The sequence below is a fragment of the Antedon mediterranea genome, chromosome 6, assembly GCF_964355755.1.
Source record: "Antedon mediterranea chromosome 6, ecAntMedi1.1, whole genome shotgun sequence".
Taxonomy (NCBI): Eukaryota; Metazoa; Echinodermata; class Crinoidea; order Comatulida; family Antedonidae; genus Antedon; species Antedon mediterranea.
The window spans coordinates 16,734,903-16,752,449 of record NC_092675.1 but is presented as its reverse complement, the minus strand read 5'-3'; the positions used below and the strand labels follow the sequence as shown (position 1 = coordinate 16,752,449).

Genomic DNA, 17,547 nt, shown 5'->3' with positions numbered 1-17,547 from the left:
GCCTTCCGACGTACATCAGTATTTATGTGTGACTATGAAGTATAATGTATTATAGAGGATTATAGTGAATATTAATATTTTACACTATAATATCTATGGTATCAAGTACTGTAGTTCACATTATGGCATCCGATTATTTTTTTCTAGACCACCAGCCGATACGTACTAAAATGTATCAATATCACCTATTTACATATTTATATTCCTCAACAAATTGCTGTAAATAAATATTATAGATAGAGCTAGCAAATAGCATTTGCCTTCACCCAGTGTGCTTTTTTCGGGGCGGCTCCTAGATATACGTTCGCATTGAACTTGAACGCAAAACAAAATACGGAGTAAATGATCAAACAATCGGCGGTTCCGCACAGAGCACGCGCATCTAACATACGGCAACAAATAGTTATCGTCATTTAAATTATCGACGTGTTTGAGGAGGAGGAAAAAAGTACGATCTTTTTGCTCATTGGTTATATAGCATGCTGCACGAGTGTCTTTCCGGCCATCTAGGGGTGTCTTTCCGGCCATCTAGGGGTGTCATTTAACAAAATTCGCTTCGCATCAGGCTGGGGGAGGGGGGGGGGGGGGTTGACCCAAATATTTAGTGTCCGAACCCCACCTTGACAGATCCTGGCTACGGCCCTCCACTCACTAGCGGCCTAACTGGGGGACGACTAACTAAATTAAAATACAGTATACACTGCCCACTATCAGGCCATCCATATCCTCCCCTTCATCGTTACCGCGTGGCATCGTGCAGATGTACACTTCTAGCTAACTTCCCACACACCCTAGCTCTCAGGTATGCACTGCGCTGCCACTACAGTAGGAGGCCTAGGCCTAGCCTATTTCGGGTCTCATGTCTTGCAGCATTTGAAAATACGTGACTAATATTGTACATTATTATTATTTTTTATTCGCACTGGAAGTATATAGGCTCTCCTGTCATGTTAAAATTAAAGTATATTATTTATTATCCACAGCAGTGAAAACAATTATTATTTTTCGATAAATCTCGCGTCGCGTGTGTGAAAAAACTCTCAGCAAGTTTGCTTCATTAATATGCATGAGACTCTGTGACGACCCACTTTAACGTGACGTCATTTTACTTTAGCTGCATGCGAAGAAGTAGTCACCGTTTTAATCATTAGGACAAGTTTTATTATTTAGGACGAGTTTTACACATTGTAGGTCCAGGATATACGTACTGCCAACTGCGGTACGTATACAAAATGAACGTTATACGTCCAGTGGCTGTACGTATAACTATCTTTTGTTATACGTCCAGTGGCTGTACGTATAACTATCTTTTGTTATACGTCCAGTGGCTGTACGTATAACTATCTTTTGTTATACGTCCAGTGGCTGTACGTATAACTATCTTTTGTTGTACGTCCAGTGGCTGTACGTATAACTATCTTTTGTTATACGTCCAGTGGCTGTACGTATAACTATCTTTTGTTGTACGTCCAGTGGCTGTACGTATAACTATCTTTTGTTATACGTCCAGTGGCTGTACGTATAACTATCTTTTGTTATACGTCCAGTGGCTGTACGTATAACTATCTTTTGTTGTACGTCCAGTGGCAGTACATATATCCTCGTCCGATGTCATATCACTACCATATTTAGGCACATCACACTTTTTTTTTCAAACTAGTTTGATAGTGTAGACAGAGCGTAATATTGTTACAACAAACAAAACACTGACATAAAAGATGCAACAAGAATTACTTTTCTTCATCAATAATGTTTAATAACATCTTTTGGATAAGATGTAAATTGAAGGTTTACATTAAAAAGTTGTTGTTGTTGCGCCGGTGTAAGATTTAAATCTGTCCGGTGTTTGAAAGTGTCCACTGGACAATTTTCAGCATTGAATATTGTAATACTAGCTGTTGAAAATGGCCGCAACCACCCGGGCAGCTTTCATCGATAAAAAAGTAGGACCATCGAGACATCGACATCATATTTAACCCCGTAAAAACTAGGGCACTGGACGTTCACCAACTCCCGTTAGGGTAATTATAATTCCTTAGAATACCAACTTGAATCGCAAAATATCAAGTGGATTGAAATAAATATTACTATTATTATATCTGGAGACATATAGTCTAATCAAATTAAATTGTTTGTTTTTGATTGAGTATATACAACCTGTTGTCAATTTGAAGTAAATCGACAACTTGAAAAATATATAGCCTACTGTATTATTATTTCGAGGGAATGAATATCACTAAATCATATAGGCATAGGGCCTACCTATTTCGTTATCTCGAAATATTATTTCATTCGAAATTCGAATTACTACTTCGCGAGAGAACGAAATAATTTCCCTCGAAATTATTTCGTTCTCTCGATCATCATCATCATCATCATCATCATTCCTTGTCTCGAAGTAGTAATTCGTTTTTTATATTATTCAGTTCTTGAAATCTTATTTTGTTCTCCCTAAATATATTCGTTCCCTCAAAATATTTTTCAGTTCTCAAAATATTATTTTGTAATATTCATAATACTGCTACTAATTTAATAATATCAACTGATAACAAAAGTTCTTTAAACAAGTAAGTTCGTCATTGTTAAAGTCAGTTCTTTTTCATTATATTTTTTTCACAGATGCCTGATTTTTGTTTTTATTTAATAAAACATTGAATTGGTTAGTCACAATATTTGCTTTGTTTCTAGAGACTTTACATTATTTATTTATTTATCTAAAATACATTTGAAAAATATTGTTGATGCATATTACCAAAAAATATTTGTTTTTTATATTTTATATGGCAAAATAAACACCTTAATTGCGCATCATAATTATTCGTTCACTCAAGGGTATTTCGGTTTTTTGTTTTTTTCGAATATTAGGGTATTTCGTTCCCAATACAAACAGTCCAATACCGTTATACATCAAATTCATAGAATAATGGCTTATATTGAAATGAAGCGTTTAAAACGTCTTTGCCACAATGTCTGTACATGCAGCTGAGTTTAAAAAATCGCGGTTGTATTTTTGTTTTATATGGACATATAAACATAGAAACCACCAGCTAATACCAGAAATACCAACAGCTTATGTATCAATTTTTAAAATCAACACCAGCTAATTTAGAACGGTCAGCAGATAATGTAGTAACGAAAATTGCCTCACAGCTAATGTTGAAAATATTGTATAATTTAAAAACCTGTGTACATCATGTGAAAATGCATTTCTTTACTTACCGGTAGCTATCCATCTATCCACGTCTCGTAAGTGACCAACCAACAACCACTTCTAGTAAGTAACCACCTCTATTGAACGACCACCGTCTCTGATAATCGCCCACCATCTCTTAACGACCACACCACTCGTCAAGGACGAGCTATTTTAAAGGACCACCACCTCGGCTTCTCATAATCAACCTCATGACGGACTACCTCTCTTAACGACCACGCCTAAAGTGTCGACCTCTCTATAAAAAAAAACGTCCACCTCTCCACTGGGACCACTTCTCATAATCGACTACCATCCGTAACGACCACCTTTCGCAAATTACCACCTCTATTGAGGTGGTCACTTACGGGAGGTGTAGTCGGTAAAAGAAGTGGTCGTCTACGAGCGGTGGTAGTTTATGAAAAGCAGTCCCTTATGAGAGGAGGTTACCCCTTCAGGAAGTTGTCCATTGTGAGAAGCGGTCCTTTAACAGAGGTAGTCCCTTTTAAATATTAAAGGTGGTCGCTAACAAGGGTAGTTGCTTACGATCAGAGTGCTACGTTTTGAAAGCCGATCACTTACGAGAGGTGGATAGACTGACAGCTAAACTAAGTAGAGAAATACATTTGCACATGATTTAGACATTTAGGTTTGTAAAATATATAATTATTATTTTATTAGCTGGCGATATTAACTACATCAGCTGTGAGGCAATTTTCGTTACTTCATTACCTGTTAAGTTGTATATTAGCTAATGTTGATTTTTATTTAATAAATAACTGTTGGTGTTTCTACATTAGCTAGTTCTAGGTTTTACTACATGGGTGGATTTGACAGTTTCGACGACATTTGCTGCCGTTTTCTACACTAGCGGTTTTGAACAGGGACTAGTGTAAAGGAAATGCCACAAGTTGTGTTTTTTTATTTTTTTTAATTTATTGTTTTGTGTACTAAAGTGGCAGCATAATCAGTATTTATTTTTACCAGATGTCCAGCAAGGGTAATGTCCCATAACTCAGGCCACAATTGTCAGGTCAACCTCAAAACAGCGGCTCTCGGGAGATATTAATTACCGGTAGTCGTGTTAACTGTCATCTGTTATTTGTCAGGAGAAGGGGTGCGAACTTGCCATATCTCAAATTAAGATTACGCTTACCATGAATATGATTTCATTACAAGAATTATATACCACAGTATGTTACGTAATTTAATTCTCTTATTTTAAAAAATAACTAAATAAATTAGTATATGATTCTAGTATAAGTATTATAAAAAATGTTTCTATTTAATATACAGGGAGCGGGGGTTGCCTCATAGCCTGAACGGTTTTAATACGAACTTATGTACTATAATATTATTTTACGTAGATTACTATTTAATATTATTTTATTTATTTAACAAAATATTTATACAGGATTATACACAATCAAGTAGAAATATTTGTTTTGCATTGTGGTCCTGTCGACAAAAACGGATACAAATTTAAATACAATTTCAATTAATATTATAATATAATTTGAGATGAACGTATAATATGTAATAAAGAATAACTATATGATTATATTTTATACTCCTATCTGAATGTGCTATTTATTGTGTAATAGAACGACTGAAGCGTTTACCAATAAGAGTATCTTCGAAATTTAATTTAATAAATGGCATTTCCCTCCAATAGTTTTTTTCTCTCATTTTTTGTGTACTTGCCACTGTAATAAATTACCATTCCCTAACCATGAACATTCTAGAATAAGATGTTTACATTTAAGACATCATGTATAATTAATATAATAACAATCAGGAACATTCCAGTATGCTATTAATAGAAACTGTAATCAAATAGAATAAGAAGTATAAAGAATGATATAGAAGGATAGGAACATCTTGTATATAAAGGGATGTAAAACTATTGTCATGTTGTTGGATATTAGAGGTTGGATATTAGATTGTAAAAGTTATTGTGAAGCTGTTGTTTAAAATGCTTACTGGGTTGTTGAAAGTTGAAGTTGATTGAAATTAAAGATTTGTTTTTGAGTTATTTTACAACTTTGTGAATTTGGTGTGTATACTTTTATGTCACAAGGGAGTTTCTAAAGTATTTTCAACCGCTCGGAAACATACGTAAAAGGAGTTCGTGACATCCACTTAAGGCACAAAGTTTAAATTATAGGCCTACACCTGACAAAACTGTTTGCTCTTTCTTCTAATCGGCAATTGGTTAAAACAAATGTAGCAAGAAGCTGATTGGCTCAATGTTTGTTCAAAACCTCCTACATTTAAAAAATCATTCACTTTGCTTGCAAAGTTCCAATCACGGTGTTGTTCGTTACAATCTGCCTTCTTTCTATTTTTACTTATTATCATGATTATGGCCGATCATGAGTTTGATGCCTTGAGAAACTATCTACAAAACAACGTTTATCCTGTAAATTATTCTGAAATATTAAAACGAAGTTTGCGACGGAAAGCCAAGAACTTTACAATTCTTCGTGATATCTTGTATTACAAACAACATTCTGGTAGATTGTTGCGTGTATTGTTACCGAAAGAAAAAAACGAAGTGTTAAATAGTATCCATAAGCAGGCACATGGTGGTCACTTGGGTGTCAACAAAACGTAAGTTTAAAGTTTGTCAATTAAATAATATTTAAGCTTCGATAAGTTTCTGGGTGACTTTAAAACTGTTTATATGTTTGGCCAGGTGGAATGCCATCCTGAGATGAGTATTAGTAATTAGTACAGCATTGTTTTTAAATGATTTTATACGTAATTTTACTTTCTGTGGACCACAGAATTCGAAACAAATGATTAAATGAATGAATTAAATGAATAATAACTAATACTTATCAATTGAAAAATGTATAATGACCGTGTACATTATGAAGTTAGTATTTTATATATAGATTCAAACATATTTTTATACCTCCATGAATGAAAAATATGTTAAGTCGATAATAATTTCTACTCAATATATTATCGCAATTAATTGTATAAATATATTGAAGTTGAACATAAAATATCACATGTAAAAAATACAAAACATATATTGGCATTCAATAATTAATCAAAAATGTTCCGAATATGAGCACTGTTTCAATAATTTGACAGATTATTATTATATAATTTACACAGTGCTACACAACGCATATATCTTTAGTTCAAAATTAAGATATCTCTTTTAATAAAGATAGATTATTTCAATTGAAAACTAAGATGTCTTACTTTTTAAAAGAAATATCTATGTTAATAGATATTTTGTTGTAGGCTTATTACACCTCGAAAAACCAAGAAGAATACAGTACAACTAGCTCTATCTATAATAGTAATGTTTTAGTTTTATAACAGTTCATATACGGTACTCTACACGTGCCCACTGCATAACTAACACAGAAAAAAATCCACTTGTGATATTCCGAATGGGACAAGAATCTTCCATTCTAAATATCTTGGTAAGTAAGTAATATAGAGATATCCCTCATGAGAGATATCTTAGTTTTAAATAGTGATACAAATACTTCCCGAATGAAAACTTATTCAGGTCTTGGTATAATAAATATGTTCAATATTAGTTGCTCATTCATAATGCAAAAAGCCATATCAGTATTAACTTTCGTTCGTTTAAAATGTATACTTATGAAAGAAAACACAATTTGACAAAAAAAAAGGTAAGGAAGAAGACTTTTATTATGTAACTTTAAAGTGGATTATTACATTTTTTTTTAGGGAATACTTCTTTAAAAAAAACGCATTTTCAATAACAAAACTAGTTTCCAATCCCCCGGTAATGGAGTAAAACCACCTGCAGCTTATGTAATGAAAAAAATTAACACCATGTAGAACGATCAACAACGAATGTAGGAACGAAAATTGCATCCCAGCTAATGTAGGACTATCGCCAGCTAATGTAGAAAATATATATTTTACAAACCTAAATGTCTAAATCATGTGCAAATGCATCTGTTTACTTAGCTATCCATCTATCCACGTCTCGTAACCGACCAACTTTCTAAAACGACCACACATCGTAAGCAACCAACTCTTTTAAGGGACCGTTTCTCATAATCGACTTCCTCTCTCGTAACGACAACTTTTTTGGGTGACCACCTCTATTAAACGGCCATCGTCTCTGTTAAGGGATCGCTTCCCATAATCGACCAACTATTGTAAGTGATCACATCCTCTCATTATGAACCGCTTCTCATAATCGACCACCTCTCGTAGTAAGCGACCACCTCTCTTAACAACCACAACTCTCGTAAGCGACCGCTTTTTATTTTCGACCGCCTCTCGTAAGTGATGATCTCTTTTAGAAGACCACCATATCTCTAAATGGACCGCTTCTCATAATATACCAACTCTTGTATAAATCACCTCTCTTAAGTGACCACTTCTAATAAACGACCTCTCTGTTAGGAGACCGCTTCTCATAATCGATCACATATCGTAAGCGACCACCTCCCTTATCGACCACATCTTTCGTAAGTGACCACCTATTTTAAAGGACCACTACCTCTCGCAATCTACCATTGTGGCTCACTAAAAAGTACCCGGTTTCCTTAATAGGGTGTCCTCTACATTTTAAAAATAAATAAATTTAACCAGTATGTAGTGTTAAAACGTATATATTTCCCCTTGTTTATTTAAAAAAAAAAGTGGCGATTTTTATATCTACTCTGTCGCACATTCACCAAGCGTACACAATAATTCTAGTAGGACAATTAATTATTTATACTTTTCAAGTTAGTTTTTTATTGCCTGAGTGAATTATTACCAGATTGAGGGCGTAGTTATTTTGTATGGGAGGCTGCACTCAATTTGAAGTTTATATGGGGGTATTTAGAATGTAAACACGGTACAATCAGGGAGATGTAAATCTCCCTGGTACAATGTGACACGGAATCATCACGGACTGATGGACATTTTTCATAGAAGGTATCTTTTCCCTTTTCAATATTCATTTATCATTGTCAAATAAAAAAACTAGAAACATAGATAAATATTAAAAGTTAATTAATCAGTTGTGCCCAGTGCTTGCCTTAAACGAAAAGTTAAAATATATGGAACGCCAAACTGTAATGTTATTATAATGCATTGATGAGAATGGTGATGTGAACTGCGGTAATAAATAATAAATAATATTAAAAAACAAAATAAAATTAAAATATTTAAAGAATCCATAATACAGTTTTAAGGTCAATAGTAAACCTACAAAGAGATTGAATATCATCAATACAATAAACACATTTTTTTTTTTTTTTAACAGTTGGAAAAAGATACGCGAAAGGTATTATTGGAAGGGGTCATTTGATGGTGTTCGTAATTTTATAGCCGCCTGTGATCAGTGCCAACGGAAAGAAGTTTTAAAAAAAGCAAAAGTGCCACTTCAACCTATACCCGTAACAGATACTGCTTTCAGACAGATCGGTATGGATATTGTTGGGCCTTTGGTAAAGACAGAAAATGGTAAGGTATCTCATGACAAATTACTGAAAAACAAAAATGCTGTGACTGGATAAAAAAGCTAAATCAAAACGTAAAAGTAAAAAGCAAGAAGACATGAATGAAATACGTTCAGAAAACTTTGTAATTCATTCTTCAGGGCCTAAAATTACAGTTAATAATTAGTTCTGTTCGGCCTTTATTGTAATAGGGCTGAACTTAAATTTATTATTGTAAAGGCACAAGCGCAATTTCTGTGAGGTTTCTTGAAATTGTTAACTAAACTAAAATTATGACAGTTCTCTTTTTTACACTGTCAACAAAAACTAGATTTACCAAGAATCAGATGCTCTTATTATTGTCACCGGATTTACATCGATTATGGCTATACTGTAATAATCTTTATTTCTGCCTGTTTTAATTTGATCCAAACCATGACTGGGGTAATACTGTTCAGCGCATAGAGGTTTTACAACATTAGGCGCTATGTAAATCCACGATATTATTATTGTTCTTGTTCTTATTATATTTATTGATATTAATATTGTTATTATTATTGTTATTTCATTCGTACAGTTCGGGTGTTGTACATCTCATCATGACATTTTGACACTACTATTATTACGGCTTATTATATTATTATTTGCTGTGTTTCAGGTAATCGGTACTTACTTGTATTTACGGAGTACCTTACCAAATGGGTGGAAGCTGATGCAATTCCAGATAAATCTGCTAAAACAGTGCTGAGATCTTTTATTGATTTTGTCTGCAGACATGGAACACCTTCTATATTGATTACAGACCAGGGTAGAGAGTTTTGTAATGAGCTGAATGACAGCTTCTGTAAGCTGATTGGGGTAGACCACAGAGTTGCCTCACCATACCATCCTCAAACAGGCGGGCAAACGGAGCGCTTTAACAGAACACTTTGCACAATGCTTATGACGTTGACCAACGCAGACCAAAATGACTGGGATATACAACTCCCATACGTGTTGTTTGCCTACAGAACATCCGAGCACAAGTCTACAAAATGTGACCCATTCTCATTAGTTTACGGTAGAAAGGCTGTGTTGCCTGTAGAATTACGTATTCCCATCGTTTCGTCTAATAAAGATGACATATCCGGAACTGTTCCTTTAAAAATAAGAGTGGACGCTTTTTTGAAACTCAAAGATTCAAGGAGAAAGGCATCAGAAAATATCAAAAAAGCACAGAAAAAGCAAAAACATTATCATGATGCTGGTGTTAAAAGCAACACGTACTATGCAGGAGATCAAGTGCTCTTGCAGAATTCCAGAAATTTGTCAAGAAAGGGAGGCAAACTTAATGCTCGATGGACTGGTCCATATATTATAGAAAAAGTCCTCACTCACAATACATATCGACTAAAAGGAAGAAGGGCTATTGTTAACGGAAACAAGATCAGACATTACAAGTCCGATAAAACAACCTCTTTGAACTGTCCATCATCAAGCACTAAACAGAAATGTAATACCAATGATAAGCATCTCCCTCCAAAGAAACGAAAGCGAACGCCAGACATCCCACCTGAAGTAACGCACCATGATAACATACCTACATCCAAGAATGGTGATATCACACCGGATGATCACATTATTAACATACCTACATCCAAGAATGTTGATGATAACGATAACAGACCTACATCCAAGAATTATGATATCACACCGGATGATCACATTAACATACCTACATCCAAGAACGATGATATCACACTGGATAATCACGATAACATACCTACATTAGACAATGATAATGTCGCACCGGATGATGACCATGACAACAGTAGGCCTGTATCTGATAGTGATGTGGTATACCTCAACACGAAAACTTCAAGAAAGTTATTCTTTCCTGTCGATGCCAATTGGCAGCTTGAAAAGGCAGCACCATTTGGTATCAATGTCAAAAATTTTCACAAAACTCACTTAAAATGTGAAATGGACAAGGCAGCCAGGCCTACTAAAGTTGTTAATATGAGAGGGGACGGCAACTGTCTTTTTAGGGCTTTGAGTTATATTCTCTTTGGTGTCCAGAACTACCATGTAGTTGTACGGGATTACATACTAAACTATATGTCCATGAACAAAAACCTATTTGAAAAAATTGAATCCAGATCATTTGAACGATACGTGGAAGACACGAGAATGGGGGAATATGGGACATGGGGTTCGGACATCAAAATCATGGCATTTGCGACCATGTCAAATACGAATGTTTATGTTTACAGTAAATATGGAAGAAGGAAAGGGCTTCCACATTATGAATGGTTGAAATATGCACCAATAAGTAATCAGTTTGGTGATTTAGTATCTGAAAGAAACATCTACCTATCAAACTTATGTGCACACTTTGAGCCTGTCCTGGATGTAGACAAGAAAACTTATGACGCTGAATTAAAATACACTCGTACACCATACGCACCAATCAAAAACCACCTTGCACGGAAATACTGGGATATTGTATCCGATGTGACCCTCAATGCTGCTCTGGTAGATAATTACGAAGATGAAGCGGTAATGCGTTCCGAAGGCATTATGGACGTTATATACGTATCTGAATTCACGGACACACATTATGACATTGAAGCAGTCAACCATCTAAAAGATGATATCGATCCAAATATATTCAATTTGCTTTGTGACATGGAACATTTCCCGGAAAGGATTCATCAGAGCAACAATGAAGTACCTGGACAATTATATGTTGATTCATACAACGTCACTCTTTAACTGTAGGCCTACCTATGACCGGTAATCTCAACATACACAGAAGCATTAAATGGTGAAAAGGGTATTTGTTTACCTTATAGAGGTAAGTTTCGTTAATGCTTTGATTTTTTACAGGTGCTTCCGTCAAGAGGAGATTGTCGGCTTTGTCTGAAACTCATCGACGAAGAAATACCAATTGCATTTGTCGGACCAGAAAGAAGAACATAGATTCACCACAGCGGCTAATTAAAGCGTCACCATCTTTCATTGAATCAACGGAAGACGAATATCTGAGCATAAGTACGTCAAAGGCTCAAGGGGTCTAATGGCAGGTAACAACAGATCAAATACAGTGTGTCCAGTGTAAACATGCAATGATGTGTCATGCGCCCTGCTTTGATCGCTACAAGGATTAAAAAATTAATTAAAAAGCAGATTGTATAAAAGAATAACGCGACTAAAGGTCCGGTAAGGTAAAAGTACGTGAATTAGATTGTAACTAGTGTTTATTTTTATTGTATTTTTATGTTTAAAAAACTTTTTCATATTTACAACTCATATGATTCTGTTTCATAATGTTATGCAATTTTCTTCTATAATATGTTTTCTTTGGTCAAAGGGGCACATACAAACGTGCAACCTACCCTCGCTATGATCATCAACCTTGACGTGGTAGCGAGGCTTGCGTGCTTCCAATGTATTGGTAGCCAGACCAATGATGATCAATAACAAAGTAAAATAAATACAAACACACTTACTGAAACAAGTTTTAATAGCAATAAATAAATAAATAAATAAATATTTTTCTGTAACTATTGTTCATTATTATTACACTATTATTATTTTATCCTGTTAATATAAGTAATGATCAATGATATATAATTTATGTTTACAAAACTCGTTCATATTTACAACTCATTCTGACAAGACAACAACATTTAATATTTTTGTAATTCACAATTCATACATTTATTTGTAATGTATTCATGAATTTGCTTTTCCTTCATCCAATCTACATAGTAGATATATGAAACTATTGTTCTAACCACGTGACTATGTAGCATAGAACATTAATTCTAAACCGCCCGGTAATATACTGAAATTTAATTAATTAATTTGAAACGATAAAGATGAGGAAATCTGTGAGAATGAGTTAAAGTCGCCCCAACCGAGACTCGAACTCGGACCGCCTGCTTGATATGCAGATGTCCTAACCGTTAGACCACTGGGGCTTTCACGGTTCGAACTCGATTGGATAGCGACTCTTTAACATTCTCGGCGTGGTACGGCGGAACAGCACTAGTCCTCAGTTGTAAACACAACAGGCATAGAAATAAATTCCAAACCGCCCGGTGATACACTGAAAATGATTTAATTAATTTTTGAAACGATAAAGATGAGGAAATCTGAGAGAATGAGAAAAAGTCGCCCCAACCGAGGCTCGAACTCGGACCGTCGGCTTGATATGCAGTTGCCCTAACCATTAGACCACTGGGGCTTTCATGGTATTGTTCTTTAACTCGACCGGATAACGACCCTTTAACATTCTCGGCGTGGTACGGTTGGAACACAATACATATATATATATATATATATATATACAGACAGTAACAAGTGTACATTATTGTAAATATAACAAATACATATATATTATATATATATATATATATGTATATGTATTTGTTATATTTACAATAATGTACACTTGTTGTTACTGAACTATGGAGAATTTTTTTTTTCCGAAATAAAAGAAGAATGAATGAATGAATTTATTTTCAATCTTTCTACATAACAACAAATATATAGTATAACAGGGGAGTAGCGGAAAAGCAAAAGTAAAGTAAATTTGAACCAGCCAAACATGTATGAAACATTATCCAGTAAGCACATTTTATAAGAAGCTTTTGTTTATTAAAATGGGTTTCTCTGAAATTCCAGAAGTTTATTAAACATTGAAAATAACACAATCGCCTTTAAACAAAATGCTGTTCAAAAAAAGAATCGGTTGAAGCAAGCGTTCTTATAACATCCGATAAAATGAAGGTTCAATAAAGTAGCCCTATTAACAAATGTATGAGGTCTCAGGCCTATCCCATATTAATTATTTTTATAGATACATTAATTTTAAGATTCCAGATACCGAATTGTTGTTTTTTTACATAACAAGTCATTTTTTCTTTGAATATAAATTCTGATTTAAGGACAAAATACTAAAATAAATACTTACACCAAAGGTGCATAAAAACGTGTTGATGTGGCGCTATATCGATGTCATTATCTTTGCATTCACCCTAGACGCACATAGTGTGACACCCCTACCATATTCTCGATGTGACGATCAATGTACCAATTAACATAATACTTCAGTAAAACTGATTATGTTTTTTCAAGAGATCAGCTATATCGTGTTGATTATAAAAAGGTGCAACTTTTAATTGATTGGGGATTAAACAAGTAAACTATTTATTCTTCTTGTCTTTACTCGTACAAAATAATATAACGGTCGCTAATTGGAAGTGTTTAAACTAAAGTGATCTATAATTGGAAGAGGACCCGTACAATTACTTGTTTTTTATCACATGATTATAAACTATTTATTCTTCTTGTCTTAACTAGTATTTATTCTTCTTGTCTTTATTCATACAAAATAATATAACGGTCGCTAAATGGAAGTGTCTTAAAGTAAAGTGACCTTTAATTGGAAAAGGACCAGTACAATTACTTATTTTTTATCACATGATTAAAATCTATTTATTCTTCTTGTCTGTACTCATACAAAATAATATAACGGTCGCTAATTGGAAGTGTCTTAAAGTAAAGTGATCTTTAATTGGAAGAGGACCAGTACAATTACTTGTTTTTTATCACATGATTAAAATCTATTTATTCTTCTTGTCTGTACTCATACAAAATAATATAACGGTCGCTAAATGGAAGTGTCTTAAAGTAAAGTGATCTTTCATTGGAAGAGGACCAGTACAATTACTTGTTTTTTATCACATGATTAAAATCTATTTATTCTTCTAATTGTCTGTACTCATACAAAATAATATAACGGTCGCTAATTGGAGGTGTCTTACAGTAAAGTGACCTTTAATTGGAAGAGGACCAGTACAATTACTTATTTTATATCACATGATTATAAACTATTTATGCTTCTTGTTTTTATTCATAAAAAATAATATAACGGTCGCTAATTGGAAGTGTTTTAAAGTAAAGTGATCTTTCATTGGAAGAGGACCAGTACAATTACTTGTTTTTTATCACATGAATAAAATCTATTTATTCTTCTTGTCTGTACTCATACAAAATAATATAACGGTCGCTAAATGGAAGTGTCTTACAGTAAAGTGACCTTTAATTGGAAGAGGACCAGTACAATTACTTATTTTTTATCACATGATTAAAATCTATTTATTCTTCTTGTCTGTACTCATACAAAATAATATAACGGTCGCTAATTGGAAGTGTCTTAAAGTAAAGTGATCTTTAATTGGAAGAGGACCAGTACAATTACTTGTTTTTTATCACATGATTAAAATCTATTTATTCTTCTTGTCTGTACTCATACAAAATAATATAACGGTCGCTAATTGGAAGTGTCTTAAAGTAAAGTGATCTTTCATTGGAAGAGGACCAGTACAATTACTTGTTTTTTATCACATGATTAAAATCTATTTATTCTTCTAATTGTCTGTACTCATACAAAATAATATAACGGTCGCTAATTGGAAGTGTCTTAAAGTAAAGTGACCTTTAATTGGAAGAGTACCCGTACAATTACTTATTTTATATCACATGATTATAAACTATTTATTATTCTTGTCTTTATTCATACAAAATAATATAACGGTCGCTAAATGGAAGTTTCTTGAAGTAAAGTGATCTTTAATTGGAAGAGGACCAGTACAATTACTTGTTTTTTTATCACATGATTAAAATCTATTTATTCTTCTTGTCTGTACTCATACAAAATAATATAACGGTCGCTAATTGGAGGTGTCTTAAAGTAAAGTGATCTTTAATTGGAAGAGGACCAGTACAATTACTTGTTTTTTATCACATGATTAAAATCTATTTATTCTTCTAATTGTCTGTACTCATACAAAATAATATAACGGTCGCTAATTGGAAGTGTCTTAAAGTAAAGTGATCTTTAATTGGAAGAAGACCAGTACAATTACTTATTTTATATCACATGATTATAAACTATTTATGCTTCATGTTTTTATTCATAAAAAATAATATAACGGTCGCTAATTGGAAGTGTCTTAAAGTAAAGTGATCTTTCATTGGAAGAGGACCAGTACAATTACTTGTTTTTTATCACATGATTAAAATCTATTTATTCTTCTTGTCTGTACTCATACAAAATAATATAACGGTCGCTAATTGGAAGTGTCTTAAAGTAAAGTGACCTTTAATTGGAAGAGGACCAGTACAATTATTTGTTTTTTATCACATGATTAAAATCTATTTATTCTTCTTGTCTGTACTCATACAAAACAATATAACGGTCGCTAATTGGAAGTGTCTTAAAGTAAAGTGATCTTTAATTGGAAGAGGACCAGTACAATTACTTGTTTTTTATCACATGATTATAAACTATTTATTATTCTTGTCTTTACTCATACAAAATAATAAAACGGTCGCTAATTGGAAGTGTTTATTTTTAAGTGATCTTTAATTGGAAGAGGACCAGTACAATTACTTGTTTTTTGTCACATGATTAAAAACTATTATTACTCTTGTCTTTACTCATACAAAACAATAAAAATGGTCGCTAATTGGAAGTGTCTAAACTAAAGTGTTCTTTAATTGGAAGAGGACCAGTATAATTACTTGTTTTTATTACATGATTATTATTATATTGTTATTTATTCTTCTTGTCTTTATTCATACCAAATAATATAATGGTCGCTAATTGGAGGTGTTTTAAGCCAAGTTATCTTTGAAAAATAAAAACTAGTTTGGCATTATTAACAAATAGTGGTCGTTAAAAAAAGACAAGTGCATGCGCAATCACGATCAAAACCTGAATCTCAAATCTCAACCACGGACGGTATTCAATCCAAGGGTCAGACATTATTAAACGCGCCGGACAGCATTAAATTGTTGGAAAACGCCCGCGAACCCGTTGAAACATGCAATTGGACACTATCCAATGCTGAAAAGTGTCCACCCGGACACTTTTGAATGATGGACACATTTCAATCTTACACCGGCAACAACGAACCATTTATACCTTGTAATAAGATAGCATTGAAACTCATGGCCATAACACATCGCATGCATTATATAGGCCAACACAGGTATATTACAACAAGTAAACAGGATTAAAATTCAAAAATTACATATCAACTAGAGCTTTTTTTTAAAATTTAAACAAGTTACATAAACCCCTTCAAAAGTTCTTGAAGTATGGTGGTTTAAAAACTGTTTTTTTTTTATAATGAAATATTAATCTAATTCTGCATTAAATCCACCTTAATTCACTCTGTATGGAGTATTTAAATTATTTACATCTTTCATTGAAATTAACCCTAAGGAAATACTCAATGACCATTAATTTCCACAACCCTTGACCCTTCCAATTAGTACTAATACCACATCACATATTGTAACTAAAAGCTATTGTGGATACAATACATGTTTACTACAAAACATACATTTAACACATGTGTTTTATTATCACACACATTGTAAAGGACTGAGCATTTATTTTTAACATTGGCTATAAGCATGTCTTATAATAATAATAATGTGATCCATGTAATACTTGTTGCACTCATTCGTTCGTTCATTCACTATTTGCATTTTGACCATTCAAAAAACAACACCATCTACATGACTGTAAAACACCCTGAAAATGCCCACCAACCAGTTTTTCTATATGTATATTAGTTATGTACAAATTTATAGAAAGGCATACAGTTGGTTTTTCAGCACATATATTAATTCAGTTTTTTTTAATAATAATTTGACTCTTCACGTTGGAAAACTTCATCTTTACGGAGGGACATATAAAAATCATATCAAATGAGATATACCGGTACTGTATTAAAAAAAATAAAGCTTTCTATTAAGGAATTCATTTGAGGTAATTATGAATTAACGCAAGTAAAAATGGTACGGGTTATAGGGACACACAAGTAGACACAGATGATGAGCTGAAGCATGTCTTACACA

The 17,547-nt window shown here is 33.4% G+C and overlaps 1 protein-coding gene across 1 annotated transcript; it reads left to right on the top strand.

Moving 5' to 3' along the window:
* The first annotated feature begins 5,386 nt into the window (after nt 1-5,386).
* Nucleotides 5,387-12,593, top strand: LOC140052447 (uncharacterized). The gene is made up of 4 exons (XM_072098059.1): nt 5,387-5,803; nt 8,451-8,650; nt 9,284-11,400; nt 11,494-12,593. Exons 1-3 carry the CDS (start codon nt 5,550-5,552, stop codon nt 11,377-11,379), a joined length of 2,550 nt encoding a protein of 849 aa, XP_071954160.1. The 5' UTR covers nt 5,387-5,549; the 3' UTR covers nt 11,380-11,400; nt 11,494-12,593.
* The last annotated feature ends 4,954 nt before the right edge of the window (nt 12,594-17,547 follow it).